The sequence below is a fragment of the Puntigrus tetrazona genome, chromosome 9 (assembly GCF_018831695.1).
Source record: "Puntigrus tetrazona isolate hp1 chromosome 9, ASM1883169v1, whole genome shotgun sequence".
NCBI classification, from domain to species: Eukaryota; Metazoa; Chordata; class Actinopteri; order Cypriniformes; family Cyprinidae; genus Puntigrus; species Puntigrus tetrazona.
In genome coordinates, this window is record NC_056707.1 from 19,832,224 (window position 1) to 19,854,874 (window position 22,651).

Sequence of the window (22,651 nt, forward strand, 5' to 3'; positions counted from 1 at the left end):
TCTTCAACCTATTTATACGACTTATTGGTCAGAGGGACATGCTTGTCTCAGATTAGCATCACTTTGTATGGTATGTTAAGAGTACTGTATTTAAATATATTAAATTGTGCTTTACTACATTGGAACAACAACTGCTACTATACGTTATCTGTTCAAGATGACAAGGAGGCCAACTGCTCGCCCTAGATTTCAGTGCTCGAATAGCAACGGTATCGCATGCTTTCCTCCGCATGCAGTAACTCAGCCACAGCACCATATTAGAGACTTTCAAATTCAGATTCATACTACTATGATATCAAAACCCGACAGAGGAGAAGACGACTTCCTTTAAAAGATATGACCCTACAGATCAAAATTAGAGTTTTTAGTCCCTATGTGTTTGAATGCTTATGCTAGTGTACTACAAAATTAACTCTTCACGATGGGATGAAAAACCTACATTTCTCTCTTCCAAATATAAATAATCAAAACATAGGATTACTGCTGCATGATATTGGGAAACAAAATGACATTGCGATATTTAGTTTTTCTGTTGAACATCTTACTCATTTAGTAAAACTATTAGTGCTGGGCAAATGATTATTCAACATTAATCAGCATCTAAAATAAACGCTTTAAAAGATAATATGTGTAGATATAGATATATATATATATATATATATATATATATATATATATACATATATATATATATATATATATACAGATTTGCATTTATATAATTATATCTTCATATCATTTCCTATTTATACATTTGTAAAAAATTTAACGTTGCCTGTACTCAATAACTGCACTTAAAATACGAAATGTTGCAATAATACTTATTTATTATTAATTAAAGATATATTTATTTAAAATAATTTCTTTAAATACTGTAAGAAATACAATACTAATATTAATGTTCCTAATTTACTTTACTTGTGCAAATGAGTTCACTCTAAAAATAACAGCCTTGTTGATTTGATGCATTTAGCCGTACTGTACAATATCTATATTATTTCTGATACATGGCGCAGCCCTCACGTTTTTGTTGAATACAATAAGCCTTTCTGGTGAATTATAACACATTGCTCATGTTAATATACCAGCTATTGGCGAGCAACAGCAAATAACAAATTACTGTTTATGGTGTAAACAGTTTCACCGTTTTTAAAAAAAAAAGGGCAAAATGTCATTTGGATAATAGGAGAAATACATATGAAATGAAACATTGACACATGGGGTCTTAAGGAGAAGCTCAACTGCAGGTCACGGAATAAAGCGACAGGCTGCTTACTAATAACTTTAAAAACACTGCATCCTCCGTTTCAGTGATATTTTACATGCATTCATATATACATACAACACATACTGTATTTAAATAACATTTAACCATTTTCAAACAGACATTTTCCATGTATGTACAAATATCGACTTTTATGGGTCCACACCGATAGGAGAGCATAAAAACAAGTGATGAGAGCTAGCGAGAATTAAACTAGTATAGTCAGTGACATGCACAAACAGTGTGAATTTACTCAGGAGGATGGAAAAAATATGGGCTCTCAGGTGCTTTGGCAAAACAAAATGGCGAAACTAAAATAAACTCTATTTTGAGGCAACATTGGTTGTTAAGGCTCACTGTAGTTGTGCTTGTTTAGTATTCACTGACAGACGACGTATTGTTGTAGGGTTTGAGACTTAAAGCATCTGGCTGCTATATCTGAATCTTCCGGCCCGATTTGATGGTCTTTCTTTCAGAGAGGCTGAGGCACGTGGAAGATGCACCTCCGCTTTCTGGAGAATAGAAAATATGTTAAGAGACTTTACTGATACCTCTTTATGCCGTATGATATATTACTTGCAAGGTTCCTCATTTGCAAAGTTACTTTGGATGAAAGCATCTGTTGAAAATGAATAATGTAAATGTTAGGTTGGCAAATTTACAAATACTTATGGATCATTCTGTCGATAATGCATGTCTAAATGTAATGGTTAAAATGCTCTCACAATGGGTGAAATGAATTTCTATTACTTTTAATAACAAAAATACATTTGATGATCAGTTGTTGTAATTTTGCCCTGTCTCCATAAGTTTCTTAAATGAAAACTGATCATTTATTAAAAATAAAATACATTACTAGCATTTTTACCATTTTTCATGTGCTTTCTAAATGGAAAGAGTGTTAATTTATTATTATTACTAAAATACAAATATAAAAAAATTAACAGCAACCTTTTTATTTGGATCTTTTGTTTCTGGATTATATTTAGTTTTGAGTAGTGCAGTCAAAAGATTAATCACATCTAAAATAAATGTTTTTTGTTGAATGTGTACTGGTGTATATATTTCAAAGGTATTTACATGTATTTAAATATATTTATATAGAAATAGAAAATAATCATAGAAATAAACATAATATTTATAGAAATATATGCATAATGTTTTTATTCATATATATACATACACACACACACACACATATACACACACACACACACACACACTTAAATTAATATTGTACATGACATTCAATTTTGAACAAATTCTAAGCTTAAGTGTGGACTTTTAGAAGGGACATTTTTCACTAAGCTCATTGTATCGCATCATTGAGGAATCTTTGTGTCATGACATATATGGTGCCGACTTTCTTATGATTCCTTCAAATGTTGCCTGTGTTGGCAGCTCAGTAGGTTTAGTCTCTTTGTGTGTGACACATATGCATTTCAACACACACCTGTAGCTGCTGACGTCTTGCCTCTGCATTAGCGTGATGATGCCTCAACCATTGGCCAGCTGCTTTCCAAGAGCTGTGTCTCCGCCAGAAGCACTCGCCCTCTGGCTGGTCACCTCAGATTCAGCGCCTCTCTCCTGCACGGCCGGAATAAAACAAAGCCTCGTTTAACTCATGCCTCCTTTTCACCTCGCAACTGTATTCACGCATCGGGCGCTTTTAACAAAAACACAAGGCTGCACTCATTATGTCCATTAACGAGTCCATGCCAATGTTACGCAGACAAGCATTCCCACTACCAGAAACACTCAGCACAATACTCTCACTCGTGACTCGCAACTGAGCTTCATTTGAAATGAATGCACCTTTTCTTCGACTGCAGCCAGCCAACGCGACACGCAGTAACAGCCCGAGGACAGTGAAAGCGACTTGAAGCACACTGATCGTGAGTTGCACTGAACGCGTGCAATACTTCTTCACACAGCACATTAACCTCCCTCTGTCCCTGGCTGGCTGATCTCATTTGTGTCTATTGACAGCTTCGTGCAGCATCATGACTCAATGTCTGTCATTTTTAACTTAACACAATGCCTTTAATTACCAGCAGTGGTTGAGGGGACACGCCTCCGCCCGCCCACCTCACAATAGCTCATTTCAAACAATACACAAGGTAACGGTACTCACTGGAGTTCAAGGTTGACCAAAATTCGGAGTGAATTTGAATTAGCTGGGAGTCCCACGGAAAATGCATTGGAATGACTGGATGAGGTAAATCTACCAAAACTACACATGACAAAAAAATCAATATAGCTAATAAATTTGAAAACTGTGTTTGTCCACCATGTAAGTTAAAAATAAATAAATAAATCACATTTTTAATTAAATTTTTTTTAATTTTTATAAAATTCTTTACAGTCAGGACTATGTAGTGTATTATTTTATATACACATTTGATTGTTAATTTAAAATGTTTGCTTTTTACATACTACATCTGAAATTGTATCGAAAAATTTAATTTATATTTTTTAATTTCAAAATATCTATCTTTCTATCTATCCTTTTAATTTACAAAATTTAAAATTTAATATGAATATAATATTTAATATAATTTCTACATTAATTTGTATTTAGCTTCACTTTCAAGGTTTGGGGTTTTATAGTGTATTGTATTATATTATATTAGATTAGATAATCATTTACAATAGTACATGTATTTAGCAAGGATTTATTCAAATATTTACTTCTAATATGAGATATTTATGTTCCAAAAAGATTCTTATTTTAAATAAATTAACTTTATATTAATCAAAGAATGTATCAAATGCAAACATATTATGGTTTCACACAAAATACTGACTTCAATAGTTAGAAATGTTACTTTAATACCAAGTAATATATCATATCGATTTCTGGAAGAATCGTGATATTAAAACGGATTTTTTAAATTGTGATATTTCAGAATATTAATGTGTGTGTTTTAACTGTATTTTTGCTCAATTAAAGCCTTGGTGAAACAAAAGAGAATTCCTTGAAAAGACTTCTTTTCATTTTAAACTCCCAACTTTTGACCGCAGTGTGTGTGTATATTTACACTTTATAATCACAGTCTAGAAATGAAACTGCTGCTGTGGTTGAAATGCTATTACTTGCAACCCCGACGGCAGCACGATTCATTTCATTAAAGCCCTACCTGCAGAGGGACAGTCAAGGTTAAAGAAGGACAAATTTAGTTCTCATCTAATTTCTCACTTTCTGCCTCTGCTTCTCTCTCTGCAGATCCCATACGCCCACTCTGAGTTCTGAGAACACATGGGATATTAGGAAGCAGAGGGATCAACGACTCAAAAGAGTTCATGAAGGAGTTATTCTCAGAGCTGGGGAGGGCGAGATCATGAGTGTGAATAAACCACAAATGATTATTATAAATAATGAACAGGGTTTCACATTACATCAAATGAGAAATTAAAGCTCATTATGATTAGCTAAAGAAAGCTATCTGTTAGCATTAAAATGCTCTCAATGGTAGCTGCCTGGCTGGTGCATAAAAGAAGGAAATGTCATTAAAGTGAATACCGAATATTAGTTTTTTTGAGCATCATTATAAATTAACACAGTGGCCTGCCACTTAAAAAAATTTGTTTATGTATAATGAATAATAAAATCTTCATATCAAATATAAATATTAGCGCTGTCAAACAATTAATTGCATCCAAAATAAAAGTTTGTTTATATAAATACACATACATGCATGTATTTCCAGAATTTTTATACTTTTTATATAATATATTTATTTATAAAAAAGTTATTATTATATCTATTATTTACTCAAAATTAGTGGTAAACAATTAATCATACAAAATAAATCATCTACACATTTAGGAAAAACATGATATATTTTATATTATATATAAATATAATTATTATCTAAACATAAAAATATAAATCTGTACATTTATACATTATGTGTATGTATTTATATATACATAGTAAATATACACAGAACACATTATGCAAACAAAAAACTTATTTTGGATGCGCTTAATCACAATTAATCATTTGACAGCACTAATAAATGTATAAAATATACAATATACTGTGGAAAACCTTATATGCATAAAATATGTTTAATAATCTTTTAAATCAAGTTATCTAATTATATCATACCGATGTAGCCAATATATTAAAAAAGTCCCATGTTGGCCAGGCACTACTTTGCAATGCAAAATCCCTTGTAAACGTGTAAACATTTGTGCCTGTGCTGTGATGCAGATAATCAGTGCTCAGATTCGTGTATGCGCAGTAATTATCGTCTATGTACCAACACGAGGGTCAAAATGAACTCCAGACGGGTGGCATTCTAAGGCACAAGATTAGTAGCAGAACGCAGAGCTGTGTTCATATTTCCACCCGATGTCCCTCTCCTCTCTGACACCCACCACCCCGCCTCCACCTGCAGCTGCCAGATGAGCCCCAGAAATGAGAGAGTGCCAACAAGAAACGAGAAACAGAGAGTCTGGAACAGGTGATGCAAGCTACTGAATTATCTGAGAAACAAATAACTCAAATGCTTCATTGGTTTTCAGTGCTGCCTAATATCTGGATGGTCAATCAAGAGTAAAAGACAGCTTGTATGCTTTTCTGATCGGAATAATAATAGTTGTTTTGTTCGCTTTTGGGTCTTGAATTATGAAAATTTATTTCTTGACGCCTACGTAAAGCAAAGTGGTTCTTGACTGGATTTGCTTTGTTTTTAATAATGTACCTTTATATTCGAATTATTAAAAACTATTTGCTAATACAAAATTTAAATATAATAATAATAATAATAATAATAGTATTGTTTACATAAGGATTAATAATTATGTTATATATCTATATATATATCTCTATCTATCTATCTATCTATCTATCTATCATATATATATATATATATATATATATATATATATATATATATATATATCTATCTATCTATCTATCTATCTATATATATATATATATATATATATATATATATTCACACACACAACACACACACACACACATACAGTATACTTAATGCTTATTAAATATACAATAATAAATTATTTATAAATAACATTATAAATATCATAATTTAAAACCACCACACTTTTTTTAACCTTTATAAATACATTCATACTTGTTTATTTTCCTTACTATTAAAATCCAGTGCTCCAGGTCAAATATCCCTAGATAAGAGAATTAAATGGAATTTTATCCAATTTGGTGAATGTCAAAGTCAATAATAAATAAATTAAAATGACAGCCCCAGAAATATGTATTTGTATATATATAGTTCTTGTGTTTAATGTCTGCTTGGTACCCTATTGGTAGACAACATTAAAAATATATACTGTAAATTGTCCTTGCAGTTGCTGCACAGCACATTGCTTTGGATAACGTGACATCTCAATTTTATAATGCACAAACTCACCCTGCTGGTCAGTGTTTTTGTCGGCAGAGAGCCCGCTGCTGTTCTGCCTGTCTGTGCTGTGTTTGTAGGGCCCCGGTGGAACCTCCCACTCTAGAGCCTGCAGTCTATCCTGCGCCGCAGCGGGCCATGCAGTATCTCCATCTGCTTGGCCAACAGACGCCCAGCTGAACCTATAATATGCACAGACAGCAGGGAGTCAGACAAGCCGGATGTGTATAGCATCGTACGCACAGTGTGACAGAAACGATTTCCAATATTCATCATTCACAACATACTGCAAGTGTAGTGATACAAAACAAAACTAACCATAAACAAACTCCTACAGTTCAAATATCTGCTGAATATGAAACAGGGCTTACAATTACTGTAAATATTTAGTTTTGACTGCATCTATGTTTTCTCTGTGCATTTCCCGGATTATTATTAAAACCACTTGACTGATCCAATAGCACCCTCCTACATGAGCAACGGCATCCTACCTAAAAAGAGCCAAACAAAAACTTTTACTGTTTTTTTTTTTTTTTTTTTTTTTTACACTGGAAGATGCTATTCACAGTTACAAATGACACGTTTCCACTTCACAACACAAAAGCAGCATAATTAACTGATGTTTCTGAGACAATGCATTCTATCAATCTATCTCTTGAAAAAAAACAAAAAACAGAATAATTAAAAAGAAAGGACAGCCCGGAATAGTTTTTAAATGCTGAGAGGTTGCTGTAACAGCTTAAGATACACAATGGAGAGAAGTATCCACTTTGGTCTTAGATATAGAAGATATAAGACACAGATGAGATGACTGTTGACAAAAAGTACGGAAAAAGAGATGAAAACGAACACTTTGAGCAATGTAAGAATCATTGCATGCAAAAAAAATGCAATACAAACATGCAGTGCATTGTCAGAATTTTTCCACTAGAGGCGCTACAGCAGATATTAGCATAAACAGTCTTCGTCTACAGTAATTTTTCTCTCTATTTCAAGTACTGCCGTAACAGGGTCAAAGTTTGAAGCCAAACATATTTGTATGATTTTATATTTGAATAATATTGCATATTTTAGCTTAATTTATGTTAAAATCTTAAATCAATTAATAAAACACTGACAAATCTGTGAATCTTAAGAAAAAGTTTCTATTTGTTCTCCATTTTAAGTCACTGGTTTTCAGCCTGGGGCTGGGGCGAAACTGTTATCTGAACATAATCATGATTTAAAGGCAAAAATAAATTAAAACATTAGCTATTAAATTGTTATACTAAGTATATTTTACATTTGTAGTATTATAAACAATGTAAATATATTTTATATTATTCATATAATTTTAATATATAATTTATCAAATAAAATGTCATATGTTTGGATTGGTTTGTTGTATTTGGTTTATTTATTGTAATTTATATAAATATTATGAATATTATTTAATATTCATATCCAATTATATAGAAGGGACTAGAGTATTGTCTTGGACAAAGAGCTGTCTAGGACTCACAACAATAAGATTTTTAAGGTCAGCAAAAAGCACTGATCATCAGTTTATCAGGACGCCTCTTACACAAAAATTCAACCATTAATTGTTCCTATAAGAGACCAGTCAACCAAAAAGTAGGTCATGGTCAGGAGGACAGGCGAAGCTCTTGCAGCTACTGACCCAAAACCTGCATGATAGGATACCAGAGCGAGACATGTGGTGGTAGACGGTAGACAGAAGACAGAAGACGGAGTCAGCGAGGCGCCTGAGAGCATTCCTCTCCCACACACAAATAAACACACTGTCATAATGCAGTCAGTCACCTGGATGTTCCGCCCAACCGTCTCCTCTCCTTTAGATCTGGCGTGGGCTAGCTGCTCCTTAAGGGTCTCCTGGCGCATGTGAATGGCCTGCAGCGCCTCCTGGAGGTCAAAACAGCCCTCCTGCAGATCGATACACATTCCATTGATACTCCCTTCCAGAGGCAGTCAATTTCAAAATGAACTTTGCCATTTTTGCTAAATAATGTTTCTGTCCATCCGTGCCGTGTTTCAGCAGGATAAACATACAGTCCAGCTCAGAAATATGCCACTGAATGAATAATCAATCAATCAACCCACTGACTCATAGTTTCGTCCACATGTTAAGCTGTCGAGAGAGTATTTTAACACTGCAAAAATTAAGCAATCACCAAAAACTCCACAAGCACTATGCCGCAATTATCCTATCAGGCAAAAATTTGCAAAAAAAGCCCCACACACTGTGAAGGTCAAAGGCAAGTCTTCAGGTCTTGAAGATGTTTATGATGTGACATTTGTCGTTCTTTTATTAAAGCTGTGGGTTTTTTTTTTTTTAACTTCACACTTATTTTCCTTTCTTACCAAACAAAAATTGACATCATACCACTGTAGATATGTTTTAATCACTGTGTTTTTCAGTGGTTTTTAACTTTGCATCAGAAACGAAAGTGATCCCTTATAAAATAAAAAAATCCTTCATTTGCAAAAAGTTGTTCCCCAGTGCGCATCAAAAAAATCTTTGACTTTGCGCTATGGGACAGCAAAATCTGACTAACCATTGAATGGATCTTGCTCCACAACATCTGAAATGTTCTGGTCATTCTGAAATGCCAAAGCAAAGTCTATCATCAAAGTATTTCCGTATAATTGCTTCCCAGAACTGTTTCACGACATGCGTTCTTAAACAGCAGGCATCCACCTCCGGAAAGCAATTTATTTTGTTTCGTCTGCTGGGTCTGAGGTGCAAGTAATTTATTATACATGAAAATTATATTCAGTGTCTTCTCCTAGTTTTCTTAGTGATATATAGTGAAAGTTTACCAGGAAATGATGATTCTGTTCTCTTTGACTCATCAGATGGAAACAATGTTTCTGATTTCAATTTTATGATCCTTGTGGTGTGGAGAGACACAGATGAGATGAACTGCTGAATAAATTCATTGTTTTTACTTTCTTTGCATACTAAAATGATTCTCTTAGCTTCATAAAATACACACTGAACAAGTGACGGCAGATGGACTATTCTGACTATGTCTTTCATACTTTTCTGTACCTAGACAATGTCCATTATTTGGCAGACAATGGGATATTCAAAAGCCTCCCAGGTTTTATCCAAGGCTAAATATTCATTTTGGAGTGATGTAACCCTTTAAATGTGCAATTTTGAATGTAAACCTGCAGTAATGGGCAAAGAACTGAAAACTTAACAGACAGCAATATGAATTGAATAAACGTTTTACTGGAGGTCCATGGGGTTAGTGTGACATTTGAAGAATACCTGAACAGCTCCAGGACAAGCTGTTAATCTCAACCACTTCACAAAGCGAAGCCGCTAATTTTTCACTAACTAAAGCTTCATTCCTCTTGAGCGAAAAGGTCACATACCTAATAAAATGTCATCCCACTTAAGAAACCCCTCAGGATGAGTTTCAACCTGATGGGCGGATGAACAAACAGAACATTTTGTCTGCAGTACCGATATGTCTAAATTGCTACACGAAGGATGAGTTTGAAAACTTCAAATGTTTGCACGGGTTGCCATGGGTGCAAACTACCACAGACATTCCAGCCCTTTCACTACTAGTTGGGTGTTTGAGGCAGAGAGGTAACTGCTAATAACAGCTCTGACGCAAATTTGCCAACACTCACGCAGTAACAATGAACTCATCAAGCCACTCCTGCGAGTTATGGCTTTTCTCTTTCTTGACGTGGAGCCTGGTCTTCTGGAGCACACAGACAAAGGTACGCCTGCATGTATACGCATGTGTCTTCAGACTCGGCCCCTTTTCACTTTGTGGTATCTGCGCAAATGCATGGGCGTGGGTGATTCCGAGTGCGCCCACGTAATGATGTCACTTCTACCTCAAGAATACGGGTGGGCGCGCAACTGATCTCATTTGGACCTTGTCTGGGTGCATGTGGGCGGGCGGCTTATTCTCACTGGTGTGGATGGGAGTGTAATGTGGGCAGAGTCGAGGCCAGACAGGGACAGCGAGAGGGGGAGGGGAAGTTTATGCTTTTTTTTTTCTGCAGTTCAGACACACATGCTATTAACTGTCACACGCTTTGAAATGGCTAAACGCGGAAAATCCATTCTAGAGTGAGTTGGGTTCTATGCATCAAGCAGTTAAACTGCATCAACGCAAAAAAAGTACCAAGCGTGAAACAGCAAGACACTAATTTGACTAATTTTTAGTGGTATATAAAAAAAGTTCAGCTTGCTTTGTGCACAAACAAGTTATTTTTGCAAAAAAAGTGGTGGGGTAGCTTGACCAGTTGGTAAATGGATAAAAGAACGTGACGAAATATACCCTTGCTTTTAAATGTAGCAGGAAAGTCAGAACGAGTGAATCAGTTTGATTGGCAAATTATTTTTTTGAACCAATTCAGGTAATAGAATAAGCATAGCAGGAAAGTCAGATTCAGTTTAGTGAATCAGTTTAGGAAATAATTCAATGATTTGAGTGGTTTGACCAAACAGTGTGTGACAAGATATAACCTTTCTCTCAGAGAAAGATAGATTCATTTTAGTGAATCAATTTGTTCATAAAAAAATGATGCACATATTCAGGTAGTTTGACCAAAATGGTATGCTGCTTAAAAATCTGACAAAACTTTTCTTTCTGAAACATAGCTGGAAATTAAGATTAGGTTCAGTGAATCAGTTTGTTTAAAAAATTATAACATAATTTGTCCCTCTTGAAAAAGCAGAGAAAGTCCAAATCAATTTAGCAATTCTGTATGTTCATATTAATGTAAAAGTAATTCACAATTTTAACGGTACACTGCTAAAAATTAGATAAAAGTTAAGAAAATAAGGAAAGTAGATTCATTTTTACCAGTGTCATTAGTTTGAAGAAATGTTACATTGTTTACAAATATTACAAAAACATACATTCTCTTTAAAGTAGAAGGAAAGACAGTATCAGTTCAGTTCAGTTTACGAGTGGGATGGATGTGTGACTAATCTGTGGCTCTATAAAGAAATAAAAGTGATTTCTACCTTTAAAAATTCCAGTAATTCTTTTCAGAAATTAAGGCTAACATGAATGTCCCATTTAGAATTATGGCAACTTTAATCAGCAGATATGATATGAGGCATTACATTTATACCGAACAAAAATTTACATGGGGAAAACTGTAGCTAGATACTGCTTAAATGATCTGGATTTGCTGAATAGAAAGTGCTGTTTGGGTGCCTGTCACTGCATGTTGAACTTGCAGATGTCTTTTTTTCAAACAATGGGTGAGTAATTCACTCCATTATTGTATGTTGCTTCACATAAAAAGTCTATTATGCGAAAGACTGTGTTGATAAATATGCTTATAGTACATTCTCAACATGATTTCTGCTGAGTTCAGTGCTTGCGTCGTACTCTAAATATTTCTGCCAAAATAAATACGCAACACGTGCCACAGATACAGTTTCCTGTTAAAGAAAGTTAACATCCTTACATTTTTGTCATAGTGAAATCTTTCTTAAATAATGCCTTTCAATGTTTGTTTTAAAAAGCAAATTACTGTGTTTTCTATATTTTCTTTGTTTTATTTAGTACACTGACTAGAGTAACTACAGTACTGTTTAGGATCAGGTAAAGTTGTGTTGACTGTAATTGGAATTTATGTGTGTAAATATATATTTTTTTATGTTATATTACTAAATATACACACACTTTAATGGCTTAGTTTTTTTATATCATAAATGTTGGGGTTGTAAAATTGTATTCTTATAGCGGTATATAGTTTTATATTCTGTATTGTTCATGGTTTCTAAGCAGTTTTGAAGCAGCTTCTGAGGTGATGGTATTTATTCACATGACTAGTCTGGGAACATGACGTAAAAGTAAGGTAAAACATGATTATTAAGTGAGTAACAATGCAAATTAGGGGGAAAAGAAAGGCGCTTGGTAATTTGCCACTGTCTGATAATGATAAAGGACTCATTTCTCCTTAGATGTAGAGTGGGTAGAAACCACTGATTTTCCGAAGTGGTCACATGTCTGTGCCCATACGCGTAGTGAAACCAGGGCAAAGGTTAAGCGGGCAAACACCTGCTCTTCTTCAGACACCAGCCCAACCCAGAGGCATTGATGTGGGATGTTAGAAGTTTCCAGTAGATCTAACGACTGGACAGTGATCAAATGTGTCACTAGAGAGCCATGAATGGACGCCTGCCATAGAGCACAAAGGCCTCTTCAGCAAACCACATCAATTAGATCACTATGTGTATAGCTAGGCATAGGTCAGACTGATCGCGGATATGTAGGTTATGGAAAATAACGACCGTGGGCCGGTTAAATATGGATTTAAGGTGTGAACGAGGGAGTGGGCTCGCGAACATTAGTCCTTTGTAACTTCTCCAGGCTGAACTTTGGCCTTTCCCCTACACCATGACATGCAATCCTGATGGAGCTACCCCGCATGCTCCTGCAAAGCCCTCCCACACAGTTCAGTATGCTGACAGGCAGCTATGCAAACAAAAAGCCACTGGACCCACCCAGTGTCAATCCTGCCTCCTACAACAGTTTCCTCGCATATCGGTGTTAGCGCTAACGCACACTTATAACAAAATGACTTGAGAAATCATGTTGAAAGCTACAGACAGATTATTTGGCGAAATCATCAAGCGGTTTTACTCACCTCGGTTTTAATTCTCTTGGGCGACGGCTCATCTCTGTCACCGCATCGAGATCTGTAGGAAAGAAAATTAAATGTTTAGCCCTGAGCAAGCTTGATAAAACCACTAGCAATTACACATTCTTTTTACAGAAAAAATGTGTTGTGTATTAAAAATATATTTATTCATTAATTTGTAAAGCTTTGAAGTTTTTTTAAAGAAATTAATACTTTTCCAGTTATTTTATAGTTATAAAAATTAATTATAAATTATTATAAATAATTATTTTAAATGCAAGTAATACTTCACACTAATACTATTTTGCTATATTTTTTATTCAAACAAATTTGGGCAGGAGACAAGTCTACCATTATGGATATATTATTACAAATACTTTCCCCAAAATGTTGATATTTTTAATTTTAAGTTATAAAAAGAACACCTAATATGCTGATTAGATATGTTCTGCATGGACCCCCTTTAATAGTTTCACAGACCCCTGCTTGAAAACCTGTCCTTAAAATACTAATATTTGCTTTGGTAATACTAGCTTTTCACCTGCAAAAAAACTTAGGAGTGCCCTTGGCAAATTTCATTGTGACGTAAGAAGCATTGTACGAAAACTTGACCTAGATAGCTTTCGCAATACCCAGTCCATGACTGTGATGCAATCTTTCAAGTTTTGAATGAGTGATTGCAATTATGTAACGCCAAAAGGAATTTTCCATCCACTGACACGCAAACCTGGCAATCCAGGAAACACCTGCATGGTCTCTTTGGATGGCAGGTTTTGAGTGTCTGATAAAGCCTGTATGCCTTTAGATGCAAAAGAGTGGGAGTGTTCTCATCTCTTCATAGACCTCAGTGCAGTACTTCACACCATGCACTAAGCCGACTTTGATATCACGGCTTGGCTCTAAGCGACTACCACCAGAGAGCAGATACTGAGCTGCTCACAAATGCATTAGCATGAGCTATCTCTTTCTTGGCTTAAAGGCTAAACATCATGAATGATTACTCTAGTCACTTACGAGGTGTAAAAAGTGATGCATGCAGAGACTTCAAATCCATTAAAGCAAACAAACAACTGCTCTACATTGTGTGTTCTTTATAACAACAAGGAGGAATCTGCTAAATATTTTGGGTTTAGCAGTAGTTTATGCACTGATTTAGGGGTTAAATCTTTTTTAATTTATGATTTACACAATAGTAAATTTTCTTAAATATACATTATGACACTCATATTGAGGGCCTGCATCTGTGGAAATGGACAAATGGACAATCCTGCCCTGATGCTGTTGTTTACCCAAAGTACTCAAATTGCAATATTTTTACACTGTTACAGAGACATATTGTTAACACTTTTTAGGGGAATTTGTCTGTGTATAAAGAACTAGGATATGAGAATGTATTTTCATTAATATTTTAACAATTGCACGTTTCAGTTTTAACCAAAGGTCCAAAAATAGTCAACCACAGTGTTTCATGTTTGGGAAATGACCTCAAAGTTCTTACTTGCTGGTTCTGTAGGTGTATTTGTATGTGACCTCTCGGGAAACCTGACGGGCCAGTCCGAAAAGCTCATCTCTGCGAGTCAGCAAGGCCACCTCCTTCATACAGAGCTGTGCCGCAGCCTCATTCACTGTCAGCTATGCAGAAACAAAGATTTTTATCATTCGTTTGAATAAATAATACATATTGTTATGTGCTAAGAATTAAACCAGTCCCACGAGCAAGCAACACCCTTGCATGATATTTCTGGTGCAGCCGATTAACCCGATGAAACTACCCTATTGAAAACAAAACAGCATATGCTGCTTAGGGATGCTTTAGGGTTTGAGCTGGTCTAACCTGGTCCTAAGCTGCTTTTAAGATGGTTTAATCATATGCTGGTCCTAAGATAGTCCTAAGCAACTACGACCAGCTTCATTTTGGAGTGAATTACCTATGGACTAGCTTAAATCAGCTGCCATGCTTCAAAACATTTCTAACCAGCATATGCAGTTTTTCTTCCCCAACAGGGTATGCTTAGACATGCATGTTATATTTAAACCCCAAAAGCACCCAGAGCCCTTTAAAACGCACCTCATGCAGAGTCAGATGCTTTCCATCCTTCCTTTTTGAGTCGAATCTCCCATATATGGCGCTATACTTGCGTATTTCCTCCTCCCTGTGCGGATCCTCGTCGCTCATGTCGAAGATGTGGCTGATCATCTTGGCAAGCTTCTTATTTCCCTTCAACAGTTCTTTAACCTCTCCGGGGTCACTCTTGGGCAAAGTCTGAGCGATTCTTTCCACGCAATCCGCCACGGACTGAACAGCAGCCGCATCTAGCGCCTCCAGGCCGTCCCGAGGGGAAGACGGAGAGCCCAGTTCAGCCGGGGACAGGCTGTGCTCGCTCTCCGTGCCATGACCTGCCCAAAAACGTGGCTCGCTTCCACTCTGGAGGGGCGAAACAGTGGCAGAAGAGTTCCCGTTACCCGATTCTCCTTTTCCGGGATCAACGCAAGCAGCTGCCAAACACTTGGGCACTTTGACTTGGGTCTCTCCCCGGGCGCCATTCCCAGGTAACAATGTGGGTGACCTTCGGGCAGCTTGTAGACGGAATGCTGCAGACGGAAGAGACGTGAGGGGCTGATTGAACAGGGCAGGGTTTGTGACCCAATCTCGCAGAGCTTTCTGTAGGCGCCTGACGTGCAACGGCTTGCTTGGCCATGCCTACGAGCGCCATGATCTCGAGAAACTCGTCCTCGCCAGCCTCGCAGAGCTGCTGAACGCCATCGCCGCCTCTGCTGGATAAAGGCGTCGTAGTAGCACAGCAGGTTGGCCCTCTGAAGGATGCGCGGTAGAGCTGCAACTCCCAAGGGTTCTGGGTAAAGTCGCTGCCATACCTGAACAAAGAAAGGAACAAAGTAAGCAATTACAGGAAACAAAGCAAAAGCGCTAGAAGGAGAGGACACTGGTTGCCACAGCAGGGGGGGAGGAAGAGAAATGTGTGGCTGGATCCAAGAGTGGCGACTATAAGAGAGCGCCTGTCAGGCTCCTGGGCTGCTGGGAGAGTCACATACCACACTCCACCTCTGCAACACGCGTAGGTGGGCTCTCTCAGCACAGGCCTCATTTGTTTCTACTGGGATCTGGCTTCTACAGCTGCCACTGTCAGGATCTGGATCCACAGCAGCACAGATAAAAGCGAGATTGGCTGCAGGGGAGGGAGGTGGGGTAATGAAGCCGTGTGGGAGTGGGACGGTAGGTGTGCGTGCTAAGAAGATAACGCTCTGCATTTTACTTTAATTCACCCACTTCTTCCTTAGAAGGATACGGGGATTATGAATGCATGACAAACGTGCACGAATAGAGACATAATGCTCTCTGCAAACTTTGTCAGAGACTGTAATGCATACCAATGTGGTAACCGAGCTCATTTGCTTATTTTAGATGCATTTTAGAAATTATATGAAAAATACGATATATCTGAGTTTCGGTGTTTTGAATCTGCATTTGCAAAACGCTATTCATTTGTGGATCTGTGCATATTTATAGTGATGATTTACAAATGCATAGACAATGCACACGAAAACTATTCAGTCATTATGAATGATGTTTGGCATCTTTGAATGATATTTTGTGAATGTCACTTAGATTCGTCATAGTTTGTAACTCTGGCTATTCATTTGTCGCAGTAAAAATGAAAAGAATTAAAGGTTCCTCTGACTGGCAAAACACCGGAGAACATCACGGAACCTGTGAAACTTACAAAAGGAACTCCAAGAACCAAGTTCCTACAAGAACTCCAAAGACTGTCAATACTTCCTTCCCCCATCACAGGGGAAAGCATTGAGAGACACTTAAATTGTACACTGAACTTCACTGAGTACACAACATGATAATTGAGGCACGTTCAAAATGATGCCTAGAGGTTCTCCAGAGGGTTTCTCCAGCGTGGCAGTCTGAAGATCTCCAAACAAGTCTTTTAATTTTTAAAGTGGTGAATCATATTTTGTGAATAAGAATTAGGTTACTCATTTGTGAATCATATTTTGTTAATATATTCTATCTGAGACTATTCTGACCCTTAGGGATATGTCAAGAAACTTATATTATTTCAACATCACCAGAAAACAGCATTTACATTAAAATATACCAACTACCCTTTTATTTTTATTTTTAGAAATAATCTGCCAAAAAATTGTTATCTCTTACCCAAAATTTTAAAACAAACACACACTGACATACACATCTACATTTGAACCTTTCTCTGCCTGCTATGAAGTATAAAGACAGAAACTGCACTACAACAATAAACCTATAAATTGCAGAACTTTTATGGCGCTTTCTATAATACACTCATATACTTTATATATATATTTTTTTAAATAAAACAACCATATTTTAAAATAAAAGAACTATGTGAATGCCAGACCTCAATTATTGTTCTTTAAGTGGCAGTAAAAGATGACAGATGCTGCTAAATCATCATGACTGTTAGTGTACTAGAGGTGAGTAAGAACAGTAACACAGCGAGGCTGATAGTGAGTACTGATGAGTGAGTGTATGGAGTCTAATGAGGACACCCCACTGCACAGCAGAGTGATCCGCCACTCTAATGGATGACTGAGGCCTAGACCCAAGTGAAGGGTGCCTTGTTGAAACCAATTCAGTATCAGCATGGATGGCACTTAGGCAGCAATTTATCCAAAGCTCTCTCTCCCCGCAGCATGCTGGCTTCCTAATGCTGGAGATCTGAGGCCAGGGCTTCACGCAACACGCTGAGAGCACTCACAGCACGTACTCGTGTTGCCCAACAGCGGCCTCTTATCAATCTAAATGAATAATGGATTCACATCGAGACCTGTCCTAAATAGTGCTATGAAGCTATCGAAAAGGAGCTTCTCTTGAAAGGCAACCTATCAGTCCTGTGCATCAGACTAAATGTTTGCAGAACAGCTGCTCTCTATATAAAATCTACAAGGGCTGTTTTTTTGTGAAAGGAACATAAGGCACTACAAGAGGAACACAATCAATTCACTTTTTAAGTGGATGACAACACAAGAAAAGGAATCATTTTGTGTGAATATAAGAAGTGAGGTATCTCTTAAAGAAATAAATTCTGTCATCATTTACTCACCCTAATTTTGTTTCAAACGTACGACTTACTTTCTATTGGAAACACCAAAAGAGATATTTAGAAGAAAGCTCTCGCAGCTTTCATCCATACGTGAAACTGAAGGGTAAAAAATATGTCAACTTCAATTTTGGTCTGTTCTGCTATGTGTTAAGATGATTCTGAATATTATACTGCACACTTTGCAGAAAAAAGCATCATCATACTCCTACACTTCTTATTTTTTATGCTCCCTAGAAGAGGGAATATAATGAGGATGAACATTTCCATTCTTTTAATAAAAACTGTAACTACAAATATTTAAAGATGTAAAATAACTTGCCACAATGCATCACTTTTCAACTGAGGACCATCAACTCAAGTTCAACTTTGATAATCTTTCTCAAAGCACTTCAAAAGCTGGGTTTTGAAAAACGCGCTAATTTAAGTGGCTGCGCCTTTAAACAAATATTGTATAATTCGTCAGAGGGTCTTTCGAAACCAACAGGGGAATATATTGGTGAGGAAAGTAGAGAAGAAGAACAGGCATGATAAAAGTTCACCTATTAGCGTCTGATATTAGTAACATCTGAGTCGGTATATAGGGGGCCCAAGTGTGTACAATGAAGTGGTAAACAATGAGTCATAAATTCACAGGGCACCAACAACACCTCAAAACAAAAATTCCCATTACCTCATTCCAATTTATTATTCAAATGATACACCAAATATGAGGCATCACTAACTATTACTAATGTTTATGGGAACACTAATAAACCATCTCTGACAAAACAGCATTATAGACACTTAACATATTGTTATCACTGTATATATTGTCATTGCAGACCATGGCAGGACTGCTAGAAGGAAATTTGTTACATTTGAATTATTGTTTTATTAAAATTAAAAATAAAATTTGGTATTCAGTATAAAGGAGTAAAATCTCTAGTAAAAACAGAGTACTATCCTCTTAATCGTAAAAAAATATTCTTAAAAAGTTTTCGCCTTAATCTTTGTTTGACAGGGTCAGTAACATTGTGCACCATTTTAAAATTTCATGTAAATTGTACTTTTTCTACACCATTCATCAAATTCTCACCATCATTTTTAGACCATTTTTGACCAAACCAGTTGTCACGTCCCAACACCTTTTGGACAGTGTCAATTATTGACTACAATTATTAGTATTAGCTACAAGACATTTTTTCCTTTACAGGGAACGCTATATTCAATATCAGTTTAACAATACTGTAATATATAATAATAATTACAACAGTCTATAACATTTGAGCTTTTGGATCGTTGCCCTGTAACATCAGCATGCAACTATGTTAATTTTCATCATTATTATCATACGTTACTTTTCCTGTTTATATATAAACAAACCAATAGCTATACAGATTATTGAATATGTCAAATAATAATATTTAATATCCCGTTGCTATATGAAAAAAAAAAAAAAATCACACAAATAAAAGCCATTGCACAATGGGAAGCATTGGGAAAACTCTGTCTGGAAGTGAAGAAACGCTAAGGATGCTACACACACAGCTGCCGACGACCAGACGCCCACGGGGGCGCGTTCACACACGGTACCGAGAGCTGTCCGGTCTGCACGGCGCGCACATGGATCACAAAAACACGCAGGAAAGTTGCACACAATACACGGATTCAGCGCTCCGCCGCATTTGCAAGCGGCACTGCACAGAAGTACTGACAAAAACGTACCTTTTGGTTTTCTTTCTTTGTCTTTTCCCACCAAAACTCTTCCAAAAGCGCCGTCTGCTTGTTTGATTGTTAAAGTTCTGAAATGTGACGCTCCGTTGATTTACGCGACGCTTCACCTGACGTCCAGCGAGGTGCCGCGCGTTCGGCGGGTAAGCGACGCTCCTTCGGCTCTCTCTTTTGAATTAACTCTCACGCACTCTGTAGTTTGAACTACGGAGGGACACTCTAACTAGTTGGTTTCCGCTCTCTCCCCTACTGCCAGAATTGGGATATTCCGCGCTTGCTACATTGCTCTCTCACTCCCACGCGCCTGCGTGACGCAGATCCTGGCGTGGGCGGTAGCGGCGCGTGGGAGGCTGCTGCATGGAATACCAAACCTCATATCAGCCGCATGCACCGCCTCATATATATATATATATATATATATATATATATATATATATATATATACATGGACATTTATCATGTTTGTTGACCTTACTGAAAATACGCCAGCATACAGCATAACGGTTCGGTGGCCGCCTGTACGCCCACACCGGTGCTATTCTTGCCCCCTCCTCCTCCAGTGCAAATTCACCTGCTGCCTACAGCCTGTCACATACTGAGTCCTTGTGCATTCCAGTGGGCCCCGTTTCACATCTTATTAGTTCTACCTGTTCCATTTATAGAGTTCTGCGCTGATGGCCAATAACTGGATCTGCGGGCAATCTCATAAACAACATAATTACGTTTTACTTTTAAAAACGCACTTTCTGGAGATGAGTTAATTAGCTAGTAAAAGCTTCAGCGATGCTGGATCCTGGGTTTGTAATTAAAGAGCATGCGAAAAGAGAGAAAAACTTAGCACAAAGTACAAAACAGAGTAAACCTAGATTTGCATTTTCTGAAGGAAATACCACAAAGAAGAACAGTAGTGTTCAAATCTTTGGCAAGTTTAGGTTTAATGTCACAACAGTTGATTTTATCTATAGCCTATAAATATTTATTTTATTACTAGGCTATTAGAGAGAGAAAGAGAGAGAGTATGCACACAAACACACACACACACACATTTATATACTGTATATATATATATATATATATATATATATATATATATATATATATATATATATATATATATATATATATATATATAGAGAGAGAGAGAGAGAGAGAGAGATAAATAGATAGAGAGATTAGAGATTATAATGCATAGACAAATGCATTATAACAATACAAATTTTCACACTCTGATGTATGCAGATTTTGCTTAACCAAAAGGCGTTTATATGACACATCAGGGTATTTATCATCATCAGATCAAATGTAAACACAGTCAGTGAGGTTAAATCAATGTGGTTTAATATGGCAGCGATGTCTGATTCATGAACGAATCATTCTTTTGAGTCTAATTTGTATGGTTTTTAAACTTTTTTTGTAATCAATCGGACTGAATCAATAGAAGCAGTTCTCAAGCATATTTAGTTGTAAAAAAAGAGGAAGGAAATAGATGAAGGAAGGAGAAATCAATTACAATTCAATATGCAAATAGAAAGAATAAGAAGATCAATCAGTTCAGTATGCAAATATTACAATGACGCAGCAGCACATTCTATTAGTCATAAAGACTGAACTGAAAAACAGTAATAAAATGTTTGGATAAAACACCTAAGGCTAAAATTATCTAGCAGTTTATTCCAAATTAATTGCTTGCTTTTTGATACTTAGGGTGGGGGATGAGAACAAACACAAAGCAGAATGCTTAAGCATTATCAATACAGTCATTCTTACTTTTGAACATGCACAGATGTTAGCGCTTTCTTTGAGTGTGGTCCTCGAGTAGTGAATCCCCGCCGGGAACTATACCCTTCTAAGGGGTTTGTGACTGAGAGACTTTCATTGTTACAGTGACTCAACCAAAACAAACCTCTCCCCTCAGCGCATCTCTCTTAATGCTCCTCAGCGTCAGATGCGGAGATTCATTGAGAGATGTGCTCACAGACATGTTTTGGGGGTCTGCAGCAGGAAGAGGAGTGAAAAGGGAGACGCTGGGAGGGGCTGTGGTCCTGTATGCAGCCACTACTCACTCCTCTTTCAGGATATTTACACTCCCACACACAGTGATTCAGCTGGCTCTAATCCTCTCCTCACACACACACACATACACACACACACATACACACTGCTGCTGGATTAGGCTGCATAAGACACCCATGGCCAAAAGACTACGGCAGAGATTCTCCTTCTTCATGTAAAAAAGCATGTGCTTTAGATAAACCGAGGAGCAAGCTGGCTGACAAAACAATTTGAGAATTTTGAGTATTTCGTATCTGGTCGTATGTGGGCAGCTGACATGACGCGCAATTCTTCTGTCCTCAAAACACAAGGTCGGTCAATTGTTCTGTGTTCATCTCAACAAACAAAGAAAGGTCTATAAACCTATGCCCATAGGTGAAACGGCGAAATATATAAAGTATATTTTTGTCACCACAGAGTCGTTTGGAATGACTCACATCTCTTGAAAACGTAATTAATCAGGACCCCAACGAGAAAAAAATATGACT

The 22,651-nt window shown here is 36.9% G+C and overlaps 1 protein-coding gene across 1 annotated transcript; it reads right to left on the reverse strand.

The window, feature by feature from the left end:
* Nucleotides 1-1,696: 1,696 nt before the first annotated feature.
* nab1b (NGFI-A binding protein 1b (EGR1 binding protein 1)) lies at nt 1,697-20,402 on the reverse strand. The gene is given in 14 exon segments (XM_043248999.1): nt 1,697-1,776; nt 2,718-2,738; nt 2,741-2,767; nt 2,770-2,848; nt 6,662-6,793; nt 6,796-6,833; nt 8,451-8,580; nt 13,297-13,348; nt 14,789-14,922; nt 15,359-15,982; nt 15,984-16,061; nt 16,063-16,122; nt 16,124-16,164; nt 20,106-20,402. Coding segments are annotated over 13 exon segments (1,494 nt in total). The 5' UTR covers nt 16,163-16,164; nt 20,106-20,402.
* Between the last annotated feature and the right edge of the window lie 2,249 nt (nt 20,403-22,651).